Raw genomic sequence first — 24,331 nt, forward strand, 5'->3', positions numbered from 1 at the left:
GGTGTCTTGTTTTTCAGGTTTTCTTTTTCTAAAAATATTGCCCGGAGTCTTCACTCTGCTCTGGATAGGGGTCTGTGAAGAACACAGTTTAGCATAGGCTTGATAAATGCATGCAATATTAAATGTCAAAAGATGAATTAAGAGGTACAGTACTTTTAATAACAGGTGTGGGTTGGGTGCATTTGTTCATTGATCATTTGCTATTCATGTTTTCATCATCATTCATGTTTTTTTTTTTTTTTACAACAAAAAGAGTAAATTAAACTCTATTAAAAAATTTGTTTCAACACTGATAGAAAATGCTAATTATAAGTCTTTGCACCCAGAGACAGGATTAGAAATGAAGATAAGATAAGCAAATTTGTCCCATGGTTGGGAAATTCCTGTTATTACAGCAGCAAAATGAATAGAGCAGGAATAAAAAAATAACCTATATGAGTAATACTATACCTCAGTGGAGACAAATGTACACTTTACAATATATATATATATGTATATGTGTGTGTGTGTGTGTGTGTGTGTGTGTGTGTGTGTGTGTGTGTGTATATATATATATATATATATATATATATGCAGCAAGATGGAATACTGCATAGTACAATGGTTGAATGTTAATAGTAAGACAGAGCATAGAGCACTGCACAGTCTGATTAAAAGCTACTGCACACTGATATATCTATATATATCTAGCTATCTATCTATACATACACACACACACACACACACACACACACATATATATATAGATATAGATATAGATAGATGTATATATATATAGATATATACTATATGTGATATATCTGATCAGCATATATCAGATCTGATATATACTAATATATCTGATATATTCAGGACAAAGGATGTTGACTATGGAGCTAGAAACGAGGAAGACCACAGAGAGAGATTGTGGATTAATGTTCATCAGTATTTAAAAGTAAATATAAAACTTAATGGACCAAAATTTGTCCCCCTTTTTTATGTTATCTGTTGTACAGTTTAGATTAAATAAGCAACTGTATCACTAACACTTCACCTTGAAAAAGTTAGTATTAAGCACCGATTTAGTTAATAAGTTACTCAGTAAGTTGCTTGACAAGCGAATTCCTTTAAACTAAACAGGGCAAATCTTTGCTAGTATGTTACAGCTTTAACTTTCTTATCCACGCACGTGGCCACTAAGTGACGCTATTTTCAACCGCCCATTCAATGGGCGGTTGAGCTGGCTCCCGTATATGGTCATTTTTACCATATATGGAGTGACGGTGGTGACGCGCGTGCTGCAACGGAAAAAGTGACCGTGTGCGGGAAAGGCGAACGTTAGAGCTGGGTCCTCTTTTCGGGAATGTGAAGGTACAACTGTGAAAGCTGTAAACCGGCTGCATGAATAGACCATCCACGAGTTTACCGTCAGTAACCCGCAGTCACTCTCAGCATGTGAGTACACTGCCCTGCTAATGATGTGTGCTGCTTTTAGGCGTGCTGTTCTCAGCTCTCATGGGAAGCTACACAGATGATCTCTAGTATTAAACTTGCTTCCGTGTTGCATCTATCTGGTGTTTTGTGTTGTGGAGAATTTTACTGGTGGGAAATATTTAGTCGTAAAAGAAAAATAATAATACAAATAATGTATGCACTGTAAATGACGCCTGTGGGCACGACTGACTATTACAGAGGCTCACATCAGGACAAGCGAGGCTAACTTCTTCTTTTCTTTCCACAATGGTGATTGTGGGCAGTTGGTCCGTGAACTGAACACAGACCAACTGCATATTATCAGGAGCTTTCCACGCAGGCGTAGTTAAACCAACACTTCCACAAACCTTTAGCAGAGCAAAAAGGTCCATGTGAAGAAGCGAGAGACTTGACAAGTGTACACTTCCGTTTTCGTAGGAAGTGGCCAGACACTCGGACTTTGTTTTCTTTTCTTTTTTTTCTTTTTTTTTGTCAAACCCCTTTTATTTTACGACAACCACTTCTGACTTGCTCATGGGTCCTCCACACTCACATTTTCTACAAGTTTTGTTTTCTATTTCCTGATCTCAAACGCACTTGCACGAGACATAGAATAGAATAGAATAGAATAGAATTCAACTTTATTGTCATTGCACATGCACAGGTACAGGGCAACGAAATGCAGTTTGCATCCATCCAGAAGTGCTTTAGTGATATAGATATATTACAATATATATTAGCAATAGTAATTAATCATTAATATTTAATGATGAAACCGGAAGTGAGTGGGCTTGCTCCTTAGTTCTTGAGCCCACCTTTTGTCGCCCTTGACGCTAAAACTTACAATTAGATCGTATCGAAAGCTCCCATAAGGTGAATACACTGTTGCTGTGCAGCAGACTGTCCAGCAGATGGTGCCTCTCTAAAGCACGCCTGTTCAGAATGGGATAGAGATTTTAGGTGTCTGATATGTCTCTGTGGGAGCTTTCTCTTTCAGCTTATCGTCTGCAGAGATAAGACTATGATGTTGAATGATAAGTGCCACTAGCTTCCAAAACATGCATTATACAGGTAGGTTTTAGTTTTAAAAAATCAAAAGTAAAAGTGATTATCGTGCAAAATCCCCTCTTTTTGCACAGTATATTATTTAGCTTTATGTCTACTGTTTCTCTTATCTAACCCAGACTCCTGTTGGACATGATTGGAAACTTTGGTGGCTTCATACAGGAACATAATAATTCTAGGGCATGTTGAAACACAAAATCCTCAGTATGGCTCTGAACAACTCTGAGAAGAGTAAAACTTATTTAACAAACATTATAAATGGTTATATATATAAAACCCTTATAATGGTTGGTGTGTATGTGTGTATGTGTGTGTGTGTGTGTGTGTATTATTTATATATATATATATATATATATATATATATATATATATATATATATATATATATATATATATATATATATATATATATATGTATATGTATATATATATGTATATGTATATATATATATATATATATATATATATATGTATATATATATATATATGTGTATATATATATATATATATATATATATATATATATATATGTGTATGTATGTATGTATGTATGTATATATATATGTATATGTGTGTGTGTGTGTGTGTGTATATAATCAAGAATTGGAATAAAACTAAAGCATTACTCTGCTCTGAGATATGGGGTAGAATTAAAATGTAGCATAAATTTCACATGATAAACTCAAGTAAATGCCTTACGTAGTAAAGTAGTGAGTATTGTTAATATCTCCTTTTGTAGAAGGCTGATCTGTCCTCTGCTGCTCTTTCTTGTGGTTTCACCTGTTCATTTTTTTGAAGGGGGGTTGGGTTGGGGATATTTGTTTTATACAAATTGAGAACCTACAATATATATCGTGCAAACCTGACTCTTTGTAGGAATCCCCCTTACAGTAACCTTTCCATTTTGCTGTGAATTGGGCTGTGTTTTATTTCCTCTCTTTGCTGCATGCTAAATTAAAAGGTAACAAGGTTCTTAGCAGTGTAATTACTCATGATCCGGATTTAATTGTAAAGTGGATTGTTTGATTTGGCAGTGTGAGTCACTGTATTGGTAGTGATGAAGCTTATGTCTCTGAAAACCTACAACTTGTTTGTAGGTTTTCTTGCCATATTCTCACTTCTCTTATTCTTGTGCCTAAAATGAGCCACACCCTTTCACTTTAACTCTGTACTGCATGAGACTTGTGAAGCACTGAGCTTCATGAGGCTCAGTAAAGTAATAAAAATTGCTGATCTTTGATTTTTGCATGTAGAAAGTGTGGGATTTGCTTTACAAGCTGGTGTTTGGGTTATTTTGTTTAGTTATGAGTATTTTAACGAGTTTATTTGCTTCCATACATCTACAAGTGTCATGCATTTCCTCACTGTCTTTATTACGCCTATGAGGCAAGCTACCAGTGGACCTTCACTTGATAGTATTGGTTTGTGTAAATGATAGATAGATTAGATAAATTCAGCTCCACATATGCAACCATACAGACTCTTTCTTTTAGTCAGGGTGAAATATCCTGAATAGAAAACCCGTGCAGACATGCAGGCTGTTATAAGCAGTGACTTTATGCACTTAATCATTTACAGACTAACACTTTTTTGTGTTGGCATTAGTCATTGTGCTGTTTCAACATGACTGAATGCACAAAAACACCTTAATAACTTTGGTGTAATCCTGCTTTAGAGGGTTTGTAGTAACAGCACAGCAGCAAGTGCCAGCGTTTCCCTTTCCCTTTACAAGTTTGTTAATGGTGCATAAAAAAAAAAGACGGGGCTTCTCAAAAGTCTGGTGCTTTTAAATATAATCGTGAAGATCCGCATTTTCTCACTTCCTTCACCAGCCTCGTCACGATTGGCTATTTTTCCCCCTACTTTTTGTCACCTGCTCATCTCCACTCTTTCACCCTTCACATGGAGCAAAAAATACAACTGGTGGAATAAAATGTTAAACAATAACTTATATGGAGGTCAGTGAAAATGAGCGAGTCTTATTTTTCTTATTTAATATTTCATATTACAAAATTATTATAAAGAGAGCCTCAGCAGCGCTGTCATGAATGGATCGAGCTTCCTTTAAGCGGCAGGTGTCATGCAGGGATTTCTAGTTGAAACAAAAGCGTGATCTCCGTCAGTGCACGGAGCACCGAGCAGTGGCTCAGCAGATGCCGTTGCAACGCCGCTTTTCCTCCAATAGATTTAAAGTGTGCGCTCTGGCCGACAATGGATGGTCTGAGAGTGGGAGGATCAGCTCAGCAGCGATCCTTCTGGCTTTGTTACGCCCGGGAAGCCATTTTGGAAATCTGCTTGTTGTGCACTAGCACAGCAGTCTCTCGCCACTTGTAAACTTTGGCGTATTTCTGTGAGAAAATAGCGTTGAAGGATTTGTGGATCCGCAGTCATAAATAAGCCTTTTGGGGGTTCCGCGCGTCGGGATGCTGGCAGAAGTTTGCGCATGTTCCCTGATAGTACTGTGTGGATCTTACTCATTTGGATTACGCTCTTAAAGAATAACAGCATAAATGGAGCCTAACAACGCGGGCAAGTTGACCAGCTGCTTTGAAAATCATATTAATGTAGAAACTGTTTTTAGTGACAGTGTGTTTGCAATTTTTTTTAATTCGGATCTTCGCTGCGCTCCTTTGCCAACAGTTTTGACAGTGTGCGCAATTTTAGGCCTGATTTTCTACGGTCGTTTTATTACATCTGCGACAGTATCAAACGTTAGACGCGTTCTCTGTGGTTAGTAGTGATCAGTAAATGCGTGTTGTTTTTACAGATAAATCTCAAGTTAACCTGCACGATGAGCAGTGTGATTAGCGCGTCGTTGCACAAGCCTGTAAGTCAGTGACGGCGCTGTCTAAATACATCCAGCTTCTAAATTTAGCACGAATGTAACGGGGCTGATATGTCATCGGGCCTGAGCGCAATACAGTTAGAACAGGAGTACACATGTGCTGTAAACAGTATTAGTGTATTACTGTGTTTTGACAGTAGCTGGAGCAGTCACAGGACTCAGCTGTTTGCGCTGTTCGTCGCACACAGTTTGCGTAAAGGAGGTAGCAAAAAAAATAATAAGGGAGATGTGCGATAGTACTGTGGGAAAGGTGTAAAGGTGTCACTGTGTTGCATGTGTTTGTGTCTCTGGTTTCTTTTGTTACTGTTCAGCTTGTCTCTTGGTGGATTAATGCACCGTAGGGGAGATTAGTATTTAATTTCGGAGTGTCCACATTCAGCGCCTGCGTCATGATTCAGCGCAGTGCTGACATGTTGCAAAAAAAGAAAAAAAAAAAACAACCCAAAACTAATCCTGGCTGAATTTAAGTAGTCCCCTTGGCTTTTGGGAATTTGTTTCCTTTTATCCCGCTTTTCGGCTTGGAGACTTGAATGTGGATTTGAAATCATGATTAAGATTATGGTGTTGAGAGTTTGGTGCTGGGTTTTCAGTAATGGCCATCTGTTTTATTCTGCTGCTCTGTCTTTGAGTTGTTGAACAGAAGTTTGAGTCAGACTGCCACATGCACAGAGTGGCATCTAGAATAGTTGCTCTGTTGTGGCCAGAAACCTCCAATCGGACACTGTTATTGCATCAGTTATCTCATTTAAAGCTGCCTGAGGCAATATTGTCTACCACTGTATACTCTGCATGTAGCTTTGTGTGGTGAGGTCGTGGAAGTGATCCATTTGAGCCAAAATCTCACTCTTCAGCTTGCTTAAATGCTCTGTTGCGGGCAGCTTTTTCTACCCTTGGCTCTGTATGATATCATTTAGAGCGCATATCCCTACTACAGCAATCAGGGACACTCAGCAGTCCCACCCACTTGCCAGTCATACCTTTCGTATGCAAGTGTGAGGCCGTTGACGGAAAGCAGGCTTAAAAATGGAGCTAAGATGGCTTGTTTCAGACCGTGGATGGACTGCAGCTTTTCATCACAGCCCAGTATTTGAATTCTGCATGATAATGCAAATCTAAGCTACGGAGCTGGGAATGAACACATTGGGTCCACTTTCATATTGACATGCTCGCAACAATACACAACTCTTCACCAACTGTTCACCAAAGTAGGAATATTTGAAGAACTGCTGTGTTGGAATGGATTAATCTTACCTTGGTTAACCTGAGAAACTTTCAACTGTGAGCATGTGGAACGAAGTATTTGTACAGCAGTTCACACAATGCAGGTTTCACTAAGAAGACCAGCCTTTTGGCTTTAGACTTCCCGCCCATTGCCTTATAAATCAGCCCCACCCCTTTGTGTTTTACTGGGTTTCATAATACTCAGCTTACTCAAGTGCTCACTGTAGCTGTAGCTGTGCTGGTGAGGAGTCCTCCTATTACAAAGGGGAAGAGGATTGTCATTCTTTGGCCTGTCTCTACCAGCCTTTTCGATCAGCTGCTTGTTTTCTTTGTGTCCGGAGGAGAAGAGACGAGTCATTCGCTACAGCTTCACTGGTGTCCGTAGCCTCTGTCATCTACCAGCGTGAGCCAGCATGGAGGAAGAGGTTGGCCAACTCTCAACCACAGGCAGAAACACAGTAGTATTGTTGTATTCCAGAGGAAAAGGAATGTCCAGCAGCTCTCATTAGGGTCTTGCCCGCACATGGCTGTACAGCACAGCACTTACTGGCGGTTGTGTTTTCTTGGAGAACAGCCCAGTGAATGGAGCTTGAATTGATTTGGGAAGAGGCAGGACATTTGCTAGTGCTGTGTTATTTTATAAAATGTAGATGCAGTTCTGAATCTGTACTCGAAATGCAGTTAAGCTGTGGCGCAACTCGAGCTCATCATTTCTGCCAGAGACAAACTGAACAAAGCGTTTTGCATTTTGTTGTGTGTGTCTGTGAAGTTGGTCTGTTCTTGTTGTCCTTGGCTAAAATAGTCCTTTGCCTTGAATCCTAACTCTTGCAGTCTAAACAAAGAAGTCTGAACATGGATTTTTCCCAGCTGCACACATACACGCCACCACAGTGTGCTCCAGAGAACACCGGCTATACTTACTCTCTCAGGTGAGACTTCAGCGCTGCGCTGCCGTAGACTCGCTGCGGTACTCTCGCTGCAGCATCAAACATTCAGGCCCACAGCAACTCTAATTCTCATGTAATAATTTTTCTGTCTTCTTGGTTATGACTTGCATTGTTTCCCATTTTATTTCCTTACTGAAAATATCCATCTGTCCCTCAGCTGTTTGAAAGTTGAGAATATGCACATGATTTGCTTTTCATTTAAAATAGAAATGCTTTCATTTATAAGAACAGCATGAGATTTTTAATTGTATTTGCTCCTCAGTACATTTCTGCTCTTGAACTTGAGGTTTTAGTAAATCTGTGGATGTAAAAATATCATCTGGTTGTGGTTTTGATGAGTCAGCCTCACAGTTCAGTTGTGCATTTCGTGCTTGGTGAGCAGTTGGGAAGCCTTGCGCAGAAATATATCCGAGGCTTGTCTGTACGCACTTTTCGCTATATTGCAAAATCAGCGTGGCAGTTTAAAACTTTTCAATGATTTTTAGAAGAAAAGAGAAGAAGTCGTGGTGTTTTGAATTTATTGTCGGAGAGGATGGTGTCCATACGTGTGCATGCATGTAACACCAGCCTCTCCCATCGTGGTTCTCTTCCACACCTTGTTTCTTGTCAGTCATCCTGGCTTGGGCGTGGTCAATGCTCCTCATTGCTTTCAGAACAGAGGAGCATTTGCAGAGCAAGAAATTTTAACTTCATTGTGCCTTTCCTCGCTTTAGGCAATGGGAGAGTGATTGCATGACTTTTAGGAGCTTCTCATTTGAGTATGAGAGTATGAGAGAGTCTTGTAAAAAGTCAAGTTCGAACAAAGACCCCTCATTTGGTTTACAGCTTCTCTTGCAGAAATGCAAATCACATGGTGAGAAGTGCACTAAGCAGATCCATGTGCTCTTTCCCAGCCAGCAAGACAAAGTCAACAGCAGCTTCAGTAAATGTGTGTCACACTAAGTTGTGTTGTTTTCATCATGTATTTGATGTGTCAGCAGGTGGGATTGGTATTTATGGACAGTGGTAGTTGGCTGACTAGATGTTTTTCACGTTCAGCTTTTAGAGTAGCATGTAATCTCTGATGCTGTATTATAATGAAAATGACAAAATATTAACATTCTTCAGATTTCAGGTCAGGATTGTGGCACACAGGGTGTGTTTTCAAGTTGTGTGAAATCCTTTCCTAGTAATAAGTCTCATGAGTCACAGTCTCTAGACTGAGGCCAAATAAGAAGAATGTACAAAAGCTTGTTTGACTCCTCACCCAAGTCTGCAAGGTAGACTTGAAAGGCTCAAACACGCTAATCATGTTCCTTTGAATGCAGTCAGCTGGGGAGCTATTAATGAACCTCCCAGTCAAAGCCGTGCCCGTGATCTCAGGATTAGGCTAACAGTTTATGCTGCTTGACTAGCTAGTTGACTGATCTGTTGTTTTTATTAGCCTGTGTCTACTGCAGCTCAGAGGCACTAAATGTTGGCGCTTGCAAATAGCCCCTCATGTGTTCAGTGTGTGTGTGTTTGAGTGTGCATGGTCTACAGTGAATGCAAGAGAGTAGCACAGAGAGGGACAGGGTCAGGTGACAGAAACCGTTGGCCCATCTGTTGTCAAAACTCAAAAGAGCAGAGACAAGTTTTGTAGCAGTTGATAGTGCTAGAGGAACGGGCTTCCCTCTTACCAGGGAGAGACTGTTACAACATGGACCCAGCAGTCTGAGTAATACTGTATGTGCTCCCAATGAGAGAAATGCTCGTACAATCTAATTTATCACCAGACAAGGTTTAAGTTGGGGAATTCCCCAGTGCCTACACAGCTGCTACAATGTAGAGTGAGCCTCAGTCCAGTAAAAGGAGACTTCTCAACAGTCTTTTCTTTTATGTTCTAAACCAGGATACTTTGATTCATGTTCCATAATCCTGATAATGATAGCTCAGAAAATTGGTTCCATTCTTTTTGACACTGTTTTAGATGATCAGAATCAACTTTCTGGAGAGTTTAACCAGAGTTTTCCTGTTGTCATCAATATTAAAAAATGTAAACAAACATTTGTTCAAAAAACAAACAGAAAAACCATCCATCCATATAAAAATGCAAAAATACAATTGAAGCTTAGAGCATGCTGTTAGGAGTGACACAGCAAACCAAAACCACAGCTGAAGGACTTTTTAAAAGGTCCGTATTCAGTGTCCTAAAACTGTTGAGAAGAGGGGAAAAGATAAAGGTAAGCTTAAAAAAACAGCTTTTGCATGTGTGAACAAGGGTGAAGTACAAAACACCACAGACTTTGTGTTATGTCTTCTCTTGAAATATTGTTTAGAGTTGGGTGATATTTATGTGACTAGCCCAGGAATAGTGATGTAGACTCAGTCCTCTTTGTTTTTTCTGAAGCCTTTTCAGATAACTGCATATTCTAAGCTTGAAGGTTTAACATCATAGATTGTTTTTGCACATTTTTTAACCTTTTGACTTGATAAATGGCAAACAAGAACAATTGCACTTTACAGGCTGTGACTGAGAATTTAACTGCACCACTTCCAGAAAAATGCACTGAAAGCAGGTGTGTTTGCCAAGTGTTGACTCTTAGAGACCCTCCATATTTTATAGAAGTGGAAGTAGGTCAGTAGGGCTGGGGCTTCTGTTTGGGGGCTTTTTCTCCATCAAGTGATGGTTGAACTGTGTAAACTGTAAGCAGCAGGCTTGATTGAGTACTCTGATACTATATAGTGCTATCTGCAAACATTAGCTACACATAAGCGATGAAAAATGAATAAATAAATGTGACAATAACAGATAGAAACTCAGCCTTCTAGCCATGGAAACATTTTTTTAATACAGATTTAAACAGATTTTTTTTATTATTATTAATTTGGTTAAGCAAATTGATGCAAACATAAATCTGCAAGAGCATACAAAGCACATTTTCTCATCAGATTTGTGCCTGCTAGTCATGCTCTGCAAGACCAGATTCAGGGATACAACATGAATAGGGTGGGGCTGAGTGCACTGAGAGTAAGCTGGACAGTTGTTGCTCACCGTGCTGCTGCAGTTGTTTTGACATGTGGTCTGTTTTTTTTTTTTTTTATTACTACGTGCACTGCTGCACAAGTGCCAAGTATATGACAGCAGCTGGATTTTTAAGGGTTTAAGAGTTAGCTTTCCGCTGTTCTTGTGAGTGTTATCCAAACATTTCTGTTTCTTTAAACGAATAAAAGTAGAAATTTGAACCTTAAATCTTAAGTGTGTGATGAATATGATTCTGCATAAAAGAAGCACTTCTGTTTCTGGCCTGTATTGTGTTTTTGCATCACAGCATCTGTCTGTGGACGTGGTAAATATCTAGCTTCTGCTTCTGATGAGTCTCTCTCCAGCCAGAGATTTGTTTAGGACGGTCTCTGTGGCAGCAACAGCAACATAAATTGGCACACTGTGGTGTTATAGCACGGATAGGAAAAGGACACCACACAGCAGGGCAGAGGGAGGTACTGTCTGTGGGTGGGCTCAAATGATCCTAATCTCAGTGCCAAATCCAACCCACCCAAACATATTTGGATGGAAATTTGAAGACTCTCAGATCCTGGATTCTGGTAACTATAGGCCTTGGCACTTAAAGGGCTCAGTTGAACAAAACAGGAAGACAGAGGGGGGCCACAATTGTGCTCTGATTTCATATTTTCCCCACAGACTTTCGAAGGCTCGCACAACTGAATTTCCAACTGAAAAAACTGAGAGGAATACAATTTAAACACAATCAACACAATCCTGTAATATCACAGGGAGGAGATTTGAATAATGGAAACGAAATAGAAACGAGCGTCAGCCAAATAACAGCATCCCAAGTCTCTAAAATAGTTTGCTGTTGGTACCAATCTAATAACCCATGAACATTCAGTAGTAGAACTTGCAGTAGTTTCAATTTTCTTGCGCTTGCAGCATTCCCATATAACACATTTTGTGTTATTTACAAGAGATGTAATGTTTAGCTGTGATTAGATTAAAGTGCCAGCCAAAGAAATTTTGGTTTATGAGATTGCGGATGGAAAATTGGACAAATTCAATTAGAAAATCTGATGTCTGAATTCACCTTTTTCCTTTCGAAAGTGATGTTCTATGTAAATGGTTCTTTTACGTGGTAGGACAGTACTTAAGACATTCAGATGTGCACTGGGCAACTAACAAAATATTTGTTTGGACGACTTTAACTAGGACTTTTCATTTTTCTGAAAGTTTAAATCAGGTCAGCATGCCCCTCTTATTATAGTGTGTTTGTGTGTGTGCGCATGTGCGTGTGTGTTGGTGTATAAACCTCCTGGCAAGCTTTTGACAAAGCATTGCAGCCACAACTGTGGTTTCCACACTGAGATTTACAACCCAAATGGTTTTTATAACGTGTGTGCGTGCAAGTGTGTTAGTGTTAGACACAGAGGGTGCAAATGGTAGCCATCATGGGGCAGGGTTCTTACTAACTGGACATATTGCAGCAGACTTCAGCTGACTTCCTGCTGTGTTTAACTGTTTTTTTCCCTGCACTTATCACAATTGCTTTGATCTCTTTTATGCTGTGTTCACATTTTCTCCTGCAGATGAAACTGAGATATCTTTGAGGTCTGAATGCCATTGGTAAAAATGACATTTTTCTTTTACTTTTAGAAAACTACAACCGTTACATTTTTATAGTTTTAATGTCTTACAAGCTAACCGTTCCTATAAAGGCTCATAAAAACTATAAAGAAGTTAAAAAGTGACAAAGGAACTAGGCAAACGTTACAGTATAATACAACTTTTAGCCCTTATCTTACATCTGTTCACATATGTCCCTTAAACAAGGTGGGCTAAATCATTCATTGCTGGACTTTAAACAAGGTTAATGAAAAATGAAGGGAAAAAACTAATTAGTGCCCCCCAGCTGATCTTTTTTTTTTTTCTTTTTTGTGCAATAAGTTTCTAGTGTTTTTAATGAAACCATGCAAAATTTGACTTTGATGGTATCAATATTTTCCAGATTAAAGGCCCTTGGAGAACATGGGGCTTTTAATGGGTTTACACGTTTTGGGGTTTTATTTATGTCATTTTTTATTTGCTGCCAGCATTTCTGAGCCCTCATAACTTCTTTAGTAGTGATGTTGGCCACATTTACTTACAGACATTTACTTGCTGTATGTGAATGCATGATGCTCGATCACAAAAATGATTTTATGTATTCATTCCAGTATATCAGAATTATTATTTTTATAATAGCTGAATGGATATGCTCATTTTATTTGCTTGGTGTCAACAAAGTGTCTCCTTTTGTATTTTGTATGACTGGATTTCATACTTTTGCATACACTACGCAAAGCAGGCTTCATGTGGGAGGCTATTTAGAGATGGGAAACAAATTCTAGCACTGGGGGTGTAGACTCACCTGTGGTGATGTCACAGGAGTAACTTTTTTTCTGTTGGTGTGGAGGGATCATCTGTCACTGGATAGATGAAGATGAAACCAGAAGTGACAATTTCCTGAGTTATTTTGGCAGCTGCTGCAACTTCTGCACTGTCATAAAAGAAAACAAAAAACCCTAAAAAAACAATTGGTTTTCTGTTCCAGTTGATTATTTTGATAAGTGGGATCAGTGGAGACCTGTCTTTCGTTCCATGGACAAATGCTTCCTGTATGAGCTGTAAGTTCCTTGCACTGATCATGCATAGTAAACAGACTCACTCAGCTACATTTACACCCGGATGAATGAATGTCATGACATAAAATATATATTTTGTGATTTTTACTTGATCGTAGGCTGAGCTTTAGTAATCTATAACAAATATAAACAGCTCGACTGCATAAGAAATGTCCAAAGTAACAACAAGGCAAACTTAAGCTGGTTAAATGTAGATTCCTGTCTGATCAGATTGGATGTGCAGTTGTGCGCTGTAAGAAAGTTTGGCTGCGCCCACTGAGTGTGGGAAGATAAAGCTTTAGTGTTATGTAAGGAGAGATTCCAGGAAGCTGAATGTCAGGATGGAAGTGTCTTCTCTCTGTAATGTACTGCATGGCTCTTCATCTTTGTCTTCTTTGCTGTGTCCACCTCTATTTTTGTCACTGATGTGGGCCGTGGAAGCCGCCTGGGAGAGAGCGGCACATGGATGAATTTGGATACCCGATGAAACGAATCGCTTGTTTTTAAACTTTTTTTTAAATTTGCTAAAGGAGGGGGTGGTAACCAGCTCTGTTTGGAGGTAAAAGCTTTGTTTTTATAAAAACCCAAATGGTGTTCGTTCTGTTAAAATATGCCCACATGGGGTTTCCAGGTAGAACAGAAGGTTATTAGGAAGCTTCTACCTGGCTGTAGGCTATGCAGACAGTTTCCTCGTGCACACACCCTGATCTGCCCTGTAACACTTGCTTCCACACCCCACAGAAACGTTACTAATCAAACCTGAATCATTATGCTTTGGTATGAAAAACACACTTCTGTGTGTGCGTGAGTTCTTGTATAAATAGGAATGAAGTTGTGTTTTGATAAGAATGTAACCTGGAAGCAACAGTTATTACATTTTATCCACTCTATGTTGCAGCTGTTGAAGTGTGGCATTGAGACATTCTCGCTGTGGACCGGAATCACTGGACTAATTCCTTTCGGTCATTTTTGGATCACTTTAAAAAAGAGAATTGTCAGAGTTTGGGACTCGCAGTTGATTTGGAAAGGCAAATGCTCGACTGCCACGCAGCTGTTTCCCAATATTTAAATTTCAAATTTGAATAAGATGAAAAGAGGTGCAGGTGTGATGGAAAACTGATTGTTATTTTGATATTTAGCCTACCTGTGTTACGGTACGCACTATTTTCTCAGGCCTTTGTTTAGACAGTGTCCAGCAGAGTCCTTATAGTCTCTACTGAAGCTCTGTTGGGTCTGTTGTTTGGTCATTTTCACAGCACAGATGCTTATTCAGGGATATCAGTGCTGTAGGCATAAGTGGACAATGATTTGAGACAAAAATGTTTCCAACTTTTGATTCTAGTTTGGATTTTACTCAAATTTTACTCTTGCCTCCTACTAATTAGTGCACTAATGACAGTGCTCATTATAGCATTTTAAAACCTATTTTGCTTTGAAAGATTTGTAACATTTTTTTACTTTTTGGTGTTTTACAGAAACCTCTCCTTGCTACCAATCCTGTGTATATGCTTTGCAGTAGAAGCTAGGTTAATTTCAGATCAGCAGGATACTGCCCCGGTGGTCATGTGTTCAAAGAAGGGCCAGTTGGATCAGCAGGCGGGAGGTAGAGTGAGGACGAAAGGACTTAATTGGCTCTCAGTGGGAGTGTGTAATCCTCTGGGTTTTAGAGACCGAGGGAGGGACACAGAGCAACCTGCACAAGATATAAACGTGCACAAATGCATGCACATACTGCTGGCTTGGTCAATCTCCTCTGAAATCATATGCCGCGTGTGCTCTGCAAGAGATATGGACAGGCCATAAAACTCGTGTTTACACATTTACAGAGTTTCCTTGTTGAAGTGTAACAGGAAGTTTATTCCCCGTCCTCCATTGAGAGGCTCACTCCAGAGCTCCACCCTCCCCACTTGTGGACAGACTTTACAGATCGTGCTGTAATCAAATATTTAATTGATTATTTCATAAATTAAAGGAGAAATAAAATGCTTTTGTCTCATTAATCAGCAATAATAAATATTTAAGAGACACATTTTGAATACTGTACATTCTGTCAAAAAAAACCTTTCATTTCATTTGTGTGTCATATTAAAATTAGATTTTTTTTAGAAGGAAACATTTTCTTAAATGCCTAAACAAATAATCACAAGTACAATATTTTATGTTAATGCCAATTTTAAAAATATTGTCATTAAACCTTGAAATGAGTCCAGTCCAGTACACCAGCGCTTCTTTAGATGTAGCAAAAACTTTGCATTGAGGGTTTTGTTATAATCGAGTTCCTTGACGAGTCATTCAGACCCTACAGTCATGTTTGTGGTGCTTGTAAAGCATTAGTGCCTCTACTATTACAGAGAAAGATGGAACAGTTGTACTTTAAGGCATTTTCTTTTCGCACCAGCCCAGAGGCATTAGCAAGTTCCATAGTGTTCCAGTGTAGTCTGCAGTTGTTTGAATGTTGTCCTGGCTCAGTGCCTACTCTTCCAGGTGGGTGTGGCCCTGTGAGTCACAGCGAAGCACGGCAAACAACATTCATAGTGTGTTCTGACTTTCAGTTGGTTTTACAGGGAGGGGAGTAAGAGTCTCGTGTTTAGCCTTCTCGCATACTTTGGATGTTTACTGGGTTTGTTTGTCTAATTTTACTTTCAGAGACACTCTGTGCCTGTTCTTATATTTCTCTCTCCGTGGTGAGTGAGTCACTTCCTGTCAGGAGCTCTGCCAGTTGCAGGGAACAAAAGCATCACAGCTCTGTAAAAAGGACTGGGTTTGTTTTTTGTTTTTTAAAAAAGTGTCTCTAAGTTGACTAACTGAGGGACAGACATGAGTAAAAAGGCAGGATATCCCCATTCAGTATTGATTTGAAGCATAAAGGCACTCTCGAGGCTGGTTTGTCTCCAAAAGGATTCCCATGCAGTGGATAAAAGAAACGCCCTCTTTGTAATTAACTGTCATGCAGTGCCTTCTTTCACAGAACAGTTTTGTTTTCCTTCCCAATTTTCCAACATTCCCGCTCTTTCTGTTCTTCCTGCTTTTCTCTGTCCGCTCTCACTCTCAGCTCCAGCTATTCAACAGCAGCGTTAGAGTTTGAGAAAGAGCACCAGATAGCTCCTGTATACGAGTCGCCCAGGATGTCACGACGGAGCCTGCGTCTCCAGACCAGTGCCAGTCACTATGGAAACGAGAACCTGGCTGATTACTCCCAGAACCACCACAGCAGCAGCAGCAGCAGCTACACCAGCACCAGGAGAGAGACACGGTGAGACCAGAAATGGGCACTTTTCCTCTTTGACTCTAACATTTAACTTACCAAAGAGTAAAAGAAGAATTTTAATAATAATAATAATGATAATAATGGATTGCATTTATATAGCGCTTTTCGGGACCCCTCAAAGTGCTTTACAATACCACTATTCATTCACACTCACATTCATACACTGGTGGAGGAGAGCTACAGTTGTAGCCACAGCTGCCCTGGGGCAGACTGACAGAGGCGAGGCTGCCATATCGCGCCATCGGCCCCTCTGGCCATCACCAGTAGGCGGTAGGTGAAGTGTCTTGCCCAAGGACACAACGACCGAGACTGTCCGAGCCGGGGCTCGAAACGGCAACCTTCTGATTACAAGACGAACACACAACTCTTGAGCGTGGCGATCGTGGCTTTATTTATGTTGTTTATTTACGTTTGGTCATTCTGAATACCAACACAGACTGATTTGTGTCTCATGGCTTAGCTTCGGAGTAGTCTGCCACTCCATCTACATTAAGCTGATTCTGTGGACTTTTCTTATCACGTAATTTTTATTATCTGTATTTAATTTGTTTTCTAATGCAGTTTTGTATTGCTATTAGCTGTGTTTTAATTTTCTATTGTACGTCTCTTGTGATTATTGCTGGGTATTTATAGTTTTATTTGGTTCTGCATGTCTGTAAAAAGAAACCACAGCTCAGTTGCGGGTTTTCTTTATTCCCACGCAATTACCAAACATTGAGCAAGCGTGCAGTGCTACAGTTCTGTTAATATGGTTCCCCAAAAAAGCAGGTTTCAGGAGAAAACCGCGGGTTTGAATTTCCTATATTTACCTATTTTCACTTTTTATAGAAGCATTGTAGTTTTCAAAATCATTGCTACAACTAGTGATTCTAGATGAGCTGAACATTGGTACAGTGGTTCACTTACACCAGTGTCTATCTGTCGTATCGCTGACCAGATGTATCAAGGACCAAGCTGAAAGACTTTTTATGATTTATTTATGTTTTTGTTAAAGAAGAGTTTCTTTCAGTGATACAAAGGATCAAATAAAACAGAAACAATAATGGTCTCTGCTGGTTGCTATTTTAATTACTCTGATATCTTTGAAGACTGCTTTCCCGAATATTCACATAAGCATCACCTAGAAACACAGAAATCTCATTCTGATCAATGCGATTGATTATTCTAAATGATAAATGTGGAGATTTGGTTGTAATGATATTCAGCGTGTTATAAACTAAATAAATCTAGGTACAAAATCAGCCAGGAGCGAAGTGCCACCTGGATTAGTGTGGTGCAGTAGACTCAGAGTAGCCGTCACCACTTCTTTAAAGTGCGTTTTAGAGAAGCGTGAACTACATGAGGTTTAAGTGTGTCGAGCACCTTTTCCGATCACATGGCACACTCTCTTGATGAGGCTGCATATTGGGACGGCTCTTACTGTGTATAACTTGCGTACAGTGCTTTCAGCATATACTTGTTTACACCGCGAAACTCACAGCTCTGTTTCCCCTCTCTGCTAACACAGGACGCTGCGGAGCAGAAAGCAACAGTCCAGTTCCAACTCCCTGTCTTTATCCCTGAGCCAGGCTGCCACACCAAGGAAAACCCTCACCTTCTCAGCTGGTAATACCCCCATTAACAGCAGCAGCAGCTTGCAGCAAAGCAGCACAGCGTCTGATGCCGCTCAGATCACAGCCATCGTTGAACAGCCCCATCTGAGGCAACGCACTGTCACTACCACCACAACAACAACTTGTGTGGATGGACACTGGGGTAAGTTGGAATAAATAACTACATAACAATAAAGACTCAATCGTGAAAGAGAATACTTCTGAAAAATCTCCTTTAATTAAGCATTTTAATTTGATTCCACAGGGCAGAATATACAACTGAACTTCCTCTCTGAAAAAATAAAATGACAGATGTTATTTTTTTTTTTAGTTCCTAAAGACTCTATCAAAAAGAATTTAAGGCTTATCTTGGGTAACTGCTCTTTGTTGACCCTATATTAGATAATCTTGCATACCCAGAATAATTGCTCAGGAGTGGAGATATAACAGGATGAAGTGACTGCTGAGTTGGTTGAGAAAATGAGGCGGAGTAATGGTAAAACAAAATGTTCAGTCAAGTAAAAGATATGTTATTACAACACAAATGAGAATACATAAAACAAATATTTATGTTTGGGTAATTGCAGGGTTTTTTGTTTGTTTTTTATTAATTTTTTACTTAATTCAGACATTTGAGTATCAGTTTTATTTTTGAATGTGAACATGTTTACCTGCTCCACGTGGGCACATGAGATCCCCTGAAACTCCCTCAAAAGCAGCTGCACACAGATCTATGGATGGTATCGTTTCAAATTTCATTTTTCTACAAAAACGTCTCTCACAGAGTGAGGCACATTTCTAACTCCCTTTCTATCGTTCAGCGAACTAAAGCATCCAGATGGAGGCCGCTTACTGTGCAAGAGAATAACAGGAGACATTCTGTTGCTTCTAACTTTCTCTCTGACTGATCATTTCCACTCAGACATCTGACGTAAAATCACTTTCAGACATTATCATTAATGCTCGCTGAAGCTTCAGATATTCACTGTTGACTATCACTGAGTCTGAGGGGCCCAAAAGCCTGTAATCTGGAGAGCCCTGTTTTTATTTTAAGAGGACTTTTCCAGAACTCCATACCAAAAAATGTATCTTAACAGCAGTGTACTCCAGCACACTTACTGCAGATTTATGCAGTCTTGCAAGAGAGAGTAAAAGATCTTAATCCTTATTCTGCTACAGTAGGTATTTAATGTTGCTGTGTGCAGTCAACTACCTTAACACCAGGAAAAGAATATGTAGCTAGTGGTTTAATGGTTTCCTTTGTGTGAATGATTCATAAACATGTGAACACGCTCTCCTCCTGCAGGGCAGACTCCCAGCCACAGTTTATCAAGTGTCAACGGCGATGCCAGTACGTCAAAGTCCCACGCCGTGCTCTCCAATGGCTACATTTGCAGAGACTGCTCTGTACACTCTCAGAAGACGGACTCCTTTGTCACACAATCCGCATCGTCATTATTATCGTCATCATCGTCGTCAACATTTCAAGCTGCCGAACCTTCCACCGATGCCCTCTCGTCAACATCATCACCTTTCACCAGTATTTACAGCAGAGACAGGAGTCGAAGGAACAAGACGGGTGAGAAATGTCGTACTTAAATGCAGCCATTGTTTTTATTGCTTGGATAACTGAGCTGGGGGGTTAAATGCATGTTTTCACTAAGTTGTGAAATGATGAGAATGTAATCAGTAGTGGTGTTTCTCTACAGGTGTCCTGGCTTCCATGTCTAACACGTGTATACGCTACAGCAAACAAGCCTTGGCCCCCATAGTGTCCTTAGTCACTGTGCTCTTCAACAGTGTGGTCTGGCTGGGTTCAAGGGCCAAGAGCCAAACAGGAAAAGGTACACAAAAAGAGACATTCTTTTGTTCTTCATTCTTTTCCCGTCATTTCCACGTTTTCCTCTCTCATCGTTTGTCCCAACTTCCTGAGCCGCTCAGAGTGAGACTCTTGGTGATCTTGAGAGAGAACTGACTCCAGGAGCTTTTAGAGATGTGTGCAGCTAATTTGAAACCTCGTGATTTCTACCTCAGCAGCCCTGTCATCATCACTCTGTCTCACTCTCTTTGTGTTTCATGTGTAACCTTATTACCTTTTCCTCTTGCTGGACTCTTTCCATAGCTTCCTGTTTTGTTTTTATCCAAGTGCATCTTTGGGGAAACTCCTCTATCATTAATGTCACTTCTTCCTCGTCTTATCACCAATATTTATCTGTAGCTTTTTGTTGAGTGTGTGCATTTTTGACTAACACTAAGAATGCGGAACGGTGTGTCACCAGGTGCCTTGACATCGTTTTCGGACTCGGTGAGACAAGCGGCGTCCTCAAGTTTATCCCAACTGTGGCTATTAAAGCAGACCACTCTCCACAGGATGATGGGCCACGGGGCTAATGGATATGAAGGACAAGGTACCCACTGTTACTACTAAGGGCAAAGGTCGCAGCTCCTGACATCTTCACCTGCTCTTGTGTTAATAAACTTTCCTGTTATCACTTCCTTCCTTCTTCAGCTCTTACTGTTTTGTTTGTTTAAGGAGAAAGGCGCCTCAAATGGAGATTTTTTTGACGTTCAAGAATCTCTTCCTCGTGTGTTTATGTCTCAACCTTCACTTTCACACTTTTGGCTTCTGTTTCTGAAGGAGGAAGTAAACTAAACCCAAAATTAAAATCAAAACAACCATCGCCTGATTGTCAAGTGTCGAGTATATGGCTGGTCAAGCAGAACTAACAAGGCTCTTTGACTCCAGCCACTTTTTTAATGTGCAATCAAAAGTTTTAATTAGCAAAAAAAAGATTATTTCCAACTCTGCTGCTGATTTAAGCTGTTTTTTTTTCACAGCTGCAGAACTTTATCAACTGTGACCTTTTCACTACATGTGTTTTCTCCTCACTCTTCTATCTACTGCTCTTCATTTCCTTCACGAGGACTCCTCATCGTCACATTAGTGGCGTGCATTTTGCCATCCTCACACTCCGCCTTCCTTTTCATCATAACTTTCTCACACAACTGATAATATTGCTAATACATGCCTTGTGTGTATATTGCAGCTCACTCGAGCTACTGTGGAAGCATGAATGTGAAGGATCTGGTTACTGAAGATGCGTCACATCTTAATCTCAATGGCTCCCTGTGTAAGCAGGCACTCACACACACTCGCACACATGCATGTGCTCATTTTCTCACACGTAGCATGATTGACAGAGTTAATGATATGCGTGACCTGTGTCTAGATCAGCGAGCAAAGGTTGTGTGAACTGATTTAGCTGGTCTGAAGCCCGTTGACCGACGTGACCCGCAGATGTTTCTTTGTCTTAAATGTGTGCCTCAGACTAATGTCGAGCCATCAGTTTACACAAAAACGTCAGATTCCACACGACTGACCATGATCCAAGAAATAAAGCAAATTTCTGGTTGAAAAGCATCTTGTTTTAGACTAGTAATAGGTGAAGTAGCTGCTGGATTTCACAATGGTCTTTAAAATTAAGAATAAAAGAAACAAATATGACAAATACCATTTTCAGTTGTTCTTCTGAGTCTGAATAAATTCTTAAATAATTAGAAACGACCTTTAAGTCAGGAAACGCAGCTTTGCACGGTGCAGCATCTCATGCATTGCAGAGTTATATAGAATATGCATGCTCATGGCTTTTTAAAAAATTATAATATAATTTGTTTTTCATTTTCTTTATTTTAATTTGCTTTGCTTTGATAATTTGCCCGACTGCGTTTCTTATTTTTTTTGTATGAGTTCATTCACACATGCTTTTTTCTGTTCATTCTGCGTGCCTGCTGTCCATCATTTGGGCTTACACAGGTGATGACTGTAAAGGGAAGCAGGTCTCTGAGACACACACCGTCCTCCTCAAACAGTCCTCTAGGTCCCGCCGACTGGCGGGAGCACTGTGGAGCGTCCTAGTTTATGCAGGTTAACCAGCACTTCTCTTATTGTTGATCACACCGTATAAATTTACAGGAACATGTATGTTTTGATCATTCAGTTGCAGCTCGATCAGTTTATTGCTTTAGCTGAGTTTAGTGAATTAAACATTTCCCTCTTTTACCCCGTTTTCCAGGTCACTGCCTCCTCCAGCCAGGCTACTGTGTGATGAGAGCAGGCAAAGCTTTTGGTTCAGGTGTAGGGACGGCAGCACAAAGGGTGCTCTCACTGTTCTGGATGCTTCTGGCGGCTCCAGGTCAGTGGCTCTTGTTTTTATTTAATCTTTTTAGTAAATGTTCATCCTCTACTTCTTTCTTGCCCTCTCATTCTGTGTGTTTTTCTTTCTCAACAGTGAAGGCAGGCAAAGGACTTCTGTGGTTTCTTGCAACAGGATGGTACCAGCTGGTGTCTCTAATGTCTCTGCTCAACGTCTTCTTTCTAACCCGGTAAGAGTCGTCCCTCCTCAGCTGTCTTTCAGAATCTCGCAAGGAATAGAAGAGAGTTTAACATTTAATCTGTTGAATAGCTTTCAAAATACTAAAATATCTACATTTGATTTTTCTAAGATAAAACTGTGCAATAATATAATGGGATGGATTCCTGCATTTTAGCTGCTAAAGGTGAACTTATTTTCATCAGGAGTTAGTAGAGGCCAAACACGGTGTTAAAAGAGAGTGAACACTGGACTTTCGTCATGCAGCCAGAAACAAGACACCAGATAAATGCTAATGACGCCCTGTAACTGCTGTGTACACAGTTTGGTCAAACAAAGAGCTGTCAGGCTCAACTGAGAGTCATTATAGTGAGTACGATCAGGTCTGACCTCCACTAGCAATTAAGTATGTGACAGCTTTACCCTAGGCTTTCCTCAGCAGTGCAGATACACGTTGCATATCTAATTGAAAGTGCTGGAAGTTCTGTTAACAAACTCTATGAACTCTCTAAAGCCAAGTTAGGTTATTATGTTGTTATTTTCACTCCCATCGAGTGACCACAGCTCATAATCTTCAAGCAGTAGTGACTGCACTGAGTAAGACATTTGCAGTTCTCGTAAAGCCACATTTCCTGAGCTGTGAGAACATATTGAGTTATTACCCGGGGATTTTGCATTCATGCCACATGTCCTCCTGTCAGTTGTGCGTTGCTCTGACGCGTATGTACGTTCTGTGTTTCAGATGCCTTCCCAAACTCTGGAAGCTCCTGTTGTTGCTTTTGCCCCTTTTGCTTCTCCTTGGTGAGTGCCTTATCAAATATCTAACCTATTTAGCGAGCACATATAGAAAAAGTGATCGTGTGGCGGTAGATGTTATAACCAGCACGCATCCCCAGAGTGTGGGACAAATCAAGTAGCAGATTCAGGTCAGCCTTTTCAGGGCTGTGCTGTGGTTGAGCTCTGCTCACACAAGCTCTACTCACATAACGGTAAATCACAAGCACATTTTATTAATCCTTTGTTTACTTGCTGAAATACTCCTTAGTGTACATGGCTTAGCCCTTACATTGTCATCACGATGGGCTTGCTTACGGCTGCTTCTGTAAATGAGGGAAGGAAACATTTAGCCACTGTAGTCTTGCAGCTTCACTTATAAATATGAATATTCAAATATCTCATGCCTTGTATTATACACATGACCCACAATTTAGACTATTTTGTATCCACAATGTTGATATGTTGACTCTGTAGGGTTTAGGCTCATGTCAGTGTGTTGAATAAGATTTAACAGTGTTATCTGTGATTTGTATGCAGCTTTGTGGTTGTGGGGTCCGTCCACTGCTGCCCTGTTTGCCTACCTGCCAGCCATAAACCTAACAGAGTGGCGTCCTGCGTCACCCTTCACCTTCTTGTCAAACTTGGTACCAGTTCCTGCTTCTGTACCTGGCCCTGCACCAGAGGCTCCCATGGAGCAGACCCCAGCCACCCCAGTCTCACAAGTACCAGTAAGAGAGAATGAATATATATATATATATATATATATATATATACATGTCACTACAACATGATTATAATCACTGATTGATTTTCTTTTTTTACATGATGTTCATTGATTTATTTCCCTCCTCAGCCAGTCCTTCCCCCTGTGGCAGTCTCCAGTGTGGACATGGAGCGTCTTGAACGTGTCGAGCGCCAGCTAGCCCTTCTTTGGGAGCGAGTCCAGCAGGGTGACCAGAAGCAGGAGCAGCGCCATGATAACATTTTGGGTCTCTACAGCACCCTGAGGGAGCAGCTCCATACGCAGACTGACAGGGACAGCCTAGGACTGTGGGTGGCCTCCTTGCTGGACCAGAGAATCGGTGTGCTGCGAGGAGAGCTGGAGCAGGAGAACACACAGAGAGCGCAGGTAGGTGGATGACACAGTGCCAAAAATGCAA

General features: G+C 40.4%; 1 protein-coding gene across 6 annotated transcripts in view; it reads left to right on the top strand.

Annotated features, from left to right (window-relative positions):
• Positions 1-1,321: 1,321 nt before the first annotated feature.
• The window catches only part of sun1b (Sad1 and UNC84 domain containing 1b), a 28,010-nt gene continuing 5,000 nt past the window's right edge, over positions 1,322-24,331 (top strand). Inside the window, exons 1-14 of one of the 6 annotated variants that reach the window (XM_084926001.1) lie at positions 4,691-5,046; positions 7,415-7,512; positions 16,217-16,417; positions 17,940-18,187; positions 19,331-19,603; positions 19,734-19,868; positions 20,304-20,432; positions 21,072-21,155; positions 21,839-21,949; positions 22,098-22,217; positions 22,314-22,407; positions 23,137-23,195; positions 23,709-23,899; positions 24,025-24,300. In XM_084926001.1, the coding sequence (XP_084782127.1) occupies positions 7,436-7,512; positions 16,217-16,417; positions 17,940-18,187; positions 19,331-19,603; positions 19,734-19,868; positions 20,304-20,432; positions 21,072-21,155; positions 21,839-21,949; positions 22,098-22,217; positions 22,314-22,407; positions 23,137-23,195; positions 23,709-23,899; positions 24,025-24,300 (1,998 nt within the window). In that variant the 5' untranslated portion in view covers positions 4,691-5,046; positions 7,415-7,435. Of the gene's footprint in view, positions 1,435-4,690; positions 5,047-5,066; positions 7,009-7,414; positions 7,513-7,535; positions 13,724-16,216; positions 16,418-17,939; positions 18,188-19,330; positions 19,604-19,733; positions 19,869-20,303; positions 20,433-21,071; positions 21,156-21,838; positions 21,950-22,097; positions 22,218-22,313; positions 22,408-23,136; positions 23,196-23,708; positions 23,900-24,024; positions 24,301-24,331 lie in introns of those variants that run through there. The other 5 variants (XM_084926000.1, XM_084926004.1, XM_084926002.1 and 2 more) reach the window with 5 other exon arrangements.

This window comes from Perissodus microlepis, chromosome 4 (assembly GCF_051167445.1).
Source record: "Perissodus microlepis isolate ML-2025 ecotype Zambia chromosome 4, ASM5116744v1, whole genome shotgun sequence".
NCBI classification, from domain to species: Eukaryota; Metazoa; Chordata; class Actinopteri; order Cichliformes; family Cichlidae; genus Perissodus; species Perissodus microlepis.